Raw genomic sequence first — 4,631 nt, forward strand, 5'->3', positions numbered from 1 at the left:
GGGGGGGGTCAGGGTCGGCTCCATGCCCCCCTCCACCCCCGTCCCCGCTCACCCGGTACGCGCCGCAGGTGCTCTCGGGGTGCTCGGGCGGCACCAGCCGCTCGTCGCAGAAGGCCACGAGCCACCGCGCGGGGTCGGCGGCGGCGGGGGCCGCGCTGAGGGCGGGGGGCAGCTCTCGCGCCAGCAGCTCCACCAGGGAGCCCCCCGAGAGCCCCAGCGAGAACCGCCCGCCCTCCCCCTGCGCCGCCTCGGCCGCCGCCTCGGCCACGATCCGCGCCAGCGCCGGGCCGAGCTCCCGCGACGACGGGAACACGGACACGGCCGCCATGACACCCGCACCCGCGAAAGGCGGAAGTGGCGTCACCGGCGCGACGCGTTGCCTGGCAACCAGGCCCTCGGAGGGACGGTGCGGAGGAAGTGACGTCACTAACGCCGAGCGTTGCCTAGCAACGCGCGGCCTAGTCCGCCCCACACAATCACAGAATCAATTCCAGTGTCTGATCCCTCTCTCTCTGAAAAAATTCCTCCTGATGTCCAATCTAAACCTCCCCTGGTGCAGCTCAAGGCCGTGTCCTCTGGTCCTAAAGCTGGGAGAGGACACCTCCCCCCCACCCGGCTCCCCCCTCCTGTCAGGGGGTTGCAGAGCCAGGAGGTCCCCCCTGAGCCCCCTCTTCTCCAGGCTGAAGCCCCCCCTGCTCCCTCAGCCGCTCCTGCTGCTCCAGCCCCTTCCCCAGCTCCGTTCCCTTCCCCGGACACACTCCAGCCCCGAGGAAGCCCCAGCTGAGGGGGGTCATGGGCCTCCCCCCCCCACACAGCCCCCTGCAGCCCCTCCCTCATTACCCCTCCCACCCCAGCTCCCAGTACACAACACCACAGTCACTGGTTTTTAATGGCCTCGCGGTCAGGCACAGCCAAACGGGTTAAAAACGGGCTAAATCGGTTAATCCGGGGGGGCTCCCTCAATAAATATGTCCCTGCCGGCCCCCCTGGCATGGAAACAGTCCCTAGGGAGGTTAATGAGCAACTAATTAATCACTTATTAGCGCTGCCCGGTTAATCAGCACCTGTGGGGGGGAGAACCGGCTCTGGCGGGAGATGAAGGAGCTGGAAAGATCCATCATTCCCCCCCAAGTTGTGGTTTTCCCGGGAATTCTGCTGTTTTCCTCAAAAATCTTCCTGGAAATTCCCCCCAGTTCCTGGGAAGGCCGGTGTTCACGGCACAGATCCATTGGAATTCCTGGCATCCAGGGGCTCACAGCCCAGCATTCCTGGCACAGATCCATTGGATTTCCTGGGATCCAAGGAGTCACAACCCAGCATTCCTGGCACAGATCCGTTGGATTTCCCGGGATCCAGGGGGTCACAGCCCGGCATTCCTGGCACAGATCCGTTGGATTTCCCGGGATCCAGGGAGTCACAACCCGGCATTCCCGGAGTAGATCCGTTGGATTTCCCAGGATCCAGGGGCTCACAGCCCAGCATTCCCGGAGCAGATCCGTTGGTGCATCCCCCGATCCAGGGGGACGTATCGGCCCCGCTGAGGGTCCAGCACAAAGAGCCGGTCGGGGACCAGCCGGGGGTCCCAACCCTCCGCCCGGAGACGGGTCTTCTGCAGCTTGAAAGTCCCTGGGAACGGGATCGAAGGGAATTAAGGGGAGAAAGGGAAAAGAAAAACGAAAAATAAAATAAAAAAAACAGAAAAAAAAAAAAAACAGAAAAATAAGAAACACAGAAATAAAAAAATAAAACTAAAAAATTAAGATTAAAAATAACAAATAAGAAAACGTGTAAAAATAAAAACTCCAGGCCACACCCCCATCTCTCCAGGCCATACCTCTTCTGTCCAGACCCCGCCCCCTCTCTCTAAGCCCCGCCCCGGCCCCGCCCATACCTGTGGTGTCCAGGTGTGGCAGCAGGCGCAGGAAGACGGGCCGGGCGTAGGGCGGCAGCACCGGGGTCAGCTGCTCGTACAGACCCCCCGGGTCCAGCCGGGACGAGGGGTCCGCGATGGCCGCCATGCCCGCCTTGCCCTCCACACCTGCAACGGGAACAGCGGGAATGGGAATGGGAACAGTGGGAATGGGAACAGGAACAGCCCTGCCCGCCTTGCCCTCCACACCTGCAACGGGAACGGGAATGGGAATTCCCACATTTCCAACACCAATCTGCTCCCTCGGCCCACCGTTCCCGTTGCTCCCCAGTCCCAGGGGGGGTCCATCCCGGCGCCCCACCTGGAATTCCCACTCCGTACACCACCACGTCCGTCTGGTTGAGGATGCGGCTCAGGGCTCCCTCCACCTCCGTGGTGGAGACGTTCTCCCCGCGCCACCGGAACGTGTCCCCGCTCCGGTCTCGGAAGTACATGTATCCCAGGTCATCCATGACCAGCACATCCCCTGGGAAGAGCAGGAGACACCAAAAAAACCCCACCTCGGGATTCCTGGCCAACGCTCCGGGACACCCTCGTTCACCGCTGGTTTATCCCAGGCCGTCGGTCCCATCCCAACGGGAGCACCTTGGGGGCGTCCCCACCCCGTCTCTCAAGGGGGAGAATCCTGGATTTGGGTCTCTGGGAAGCCGGGAATGCCGGTGGGAGGTACCTGAGAGATAGGCCTGGTCCCCCTTGCGCAGGACGTCGTGGGCGATCTTCTTGCTCGTGGCGCTCTCGCTGACGTAGCCGTCGAAGCGCCGCAGAGGGTCCCGCTGGTTGATCTGCCCCACCAGCAGCCCCGGCTCTCCTGCGGCAAAGGGAACGACCCCGGAGTGACCCCAAACCCTCGGGATCCACGCCAGGAACAGGCATCTACGGGACTGACACTTACGGGATCGACACGAGGCGGTGACGGGATTTATGGTCAGCGCAAGACACCGACAGGTATGGGATCAGTTCAGGGGGACACCGACAGGTATGGGATCAATTCAGGACACCAACAGGTATGGGATCAATTCAGGGGGACACTGACAGTTATGGGATCAACTCAGAAGGACACTGACAGGTATGGGATCAGTTCAGGACACCAACAGGTATGGGATCAGTTCAGGGGGACACTGATAGTTATGGGATCAATTCAGGACACTGATAGTTATGGGATCAATTCAGGACACCAACAGGTATGGGATCAGTTCAGGGGGACACTGATAGTTATGGGATGACACAAGGTGGGACCGACTTGTGGGATCTACATGAGATGTCGTTGGGACCATCAACATTTATGGGAGCAACATAAGGTGGGACCAACTTTTGGGATCTACACAAGATGACACCAAGATTTTTAGGATCAGCTCAAGACGCTGACATTTATGGGATCATCGACATTTATGGGATCAACACAAGGCACCCACCTGGGCGACAGGGGACACAGAGCCCCTGGGAATCCCGGATCAGCTCCATGGTGTCCTCGTTGACCTTCACCAGCCGGATGGGATAAACATTGGGCAAAATCCGGCTGTTGAACCCGCAGGCTCCCACCTTCCAAAAGACAGGGGAAAAAAACCCAAAAAGCTGAAGGGATTCTGTGCCAGCGCTTCTGGGGGATTCCCTCTTGTTTTATTTTGGAAATTCACCCCAAAATTCACCCGAAATTAGGATTTTTCCCGATTTTTTGTGCTAATTGCCAACGTAGCTCCCGGCAATCTGTTGAGGGAGGACAAGGAAGACTCCGAGGTGCCGTCGGAGCCCTCGGAGCCGCTCCCCTGCCCGTGCTGCCCTCACCTTCCCATCCAGGTTGGCGATGCTGCAGTTGCATTCCGTGGCTCCGTAGAACTCCCCGATCTGCTTCACCCGGAAGCGCCGGGTGAACTCCTCCCAGATGTGGGGCCGGAGCCCGTTCCCGACCGCGAGCCGGACGCGGTGCCGGCTCTCGGAGTCGCGGACCGGCTGGTTCAGGAGGTACCTGCAGATTTCCCCGATATACTGAATGATCTGAAGTGAAAAAAAACACGGCTCAGGCCTCCGGTGATCCTTAAAAACGGCGGGAAAAGGGTCTCCAGGGCTTTTCCCCCCCGCAGGCTTTCCGTGGCTCCCTCACCGTGCAGCGATACTTGACGCAGTCGTCCCAGAAGCGACTGGCCGAGAACTTCTTCCTGATGACCACGGTGAGCCCGTGGATCAGGCACTGCCCCACCCCCATGATGTTCCCTGGAAAACAAGGAGGGATCCGGTCATCCCGGGCAGAGGGAGGGAGCAGGGGTGGGAGGGGACAATGGCTCAGATCTGCTGGGGGGAAAGGGGAAGGGAGAGAGGGAGAAGGGAGGGAAGGGAGATGGGAGGAGGAGGAGGAAGGAAGGAAGGAGGAGGAAGGAATGAAGGAAAGAGAAGGAAAGAAGAAGAAAGAAAGGAGGAGGGGGAAGGAAGAAGGAGGAGAAAGAAGGGAGAAGGAGAAGGAAGGAAGAAGGAAGAAAGGAGGAGGAGAAGGAGAGAAGGAGGGAAGGAAGTAGGAGGAGAAGGCAGGAAGGAGGAGGAGGAGAAAGGAAGGAGGAAGGAAGGAGAAGAAGGAAAAGAAGGAAGGTGAAGGAGGAAGGAGGAGAAGGAAGGAAAAGGAAGAATAAGGAAGGAGGAGAAGGAAGGAGAAGGAAGGAGAAGGCAGGAGGAGGAGGCAGGAGGAGGAGGCAGGAGGAGGAGGCAGGAGGAG

The 4,631-nt window shown here is 59.5% G+C and overlaps 1 protein-coding gene and 1 pseudogene across 1 annotated transcript in view; both read right to left on the minus strand.

The window, feature by feature from the left end:
- Positions 1-36: 36 nt before the first annotated feature.
- LOC113980756 lies at positions 37-483 on the minus strand (annotated as a pseudogene).
- Positions 484-871: 388 nt separating this feature from the next.
- The window catches only part of SLC27A1 (solute carrier family 27 member 1), a gene marked incomplete at its 5' end in the record, with an annotated part of 5,020 nt that continues 1,260 nt past the window's right edge, over positions 872-4,631 (minus strand). Inside the window, 7 exons of the mRNA XM_027707974.1 lie at positions 872-1,626; positions 1,892-2,038; positions 2,232-2,396; positions 2,601-2,738; positions 3,343-3,469; positions 3,713-3,922; positions 4,029-4,138. Of these exons, the coding sequence (XP_027563775.1) occupies positions 1,469-1,626; positions 1,892-2,038; positions 2,232-2,396; positions 2,601-2,738; positions 3,343-3,469; positions 3,713-3,922; positions 4,029-4,138 (1,055 nt within the window). The remainder of the gene's footprint in view (positions 1,627-1,891; positions 2,039-2,231; positions 2,397-2,600; positions 2,739-3,342; positions 3,470-3,712; positions 3,923-4,028; positions 4,139-4,631) is intronic.

The sequence above is a fragment of the Neopelma chrysocephalum genome, unplaced genomic scaffold (assembly GCF_003984885.1).
Source record: "Neopelma chrysocephalum unplaced genomic scaffold, ASM398488v2 Primary Assembly neopelma1_95134, whole genome shotgun sequence".
Lineage (NCBI taxonomy): Eukaryota > Metazoa > Chordata > Aves > Passeriformes > Pipridae > Neopelma > Neopelma chrysocephalum.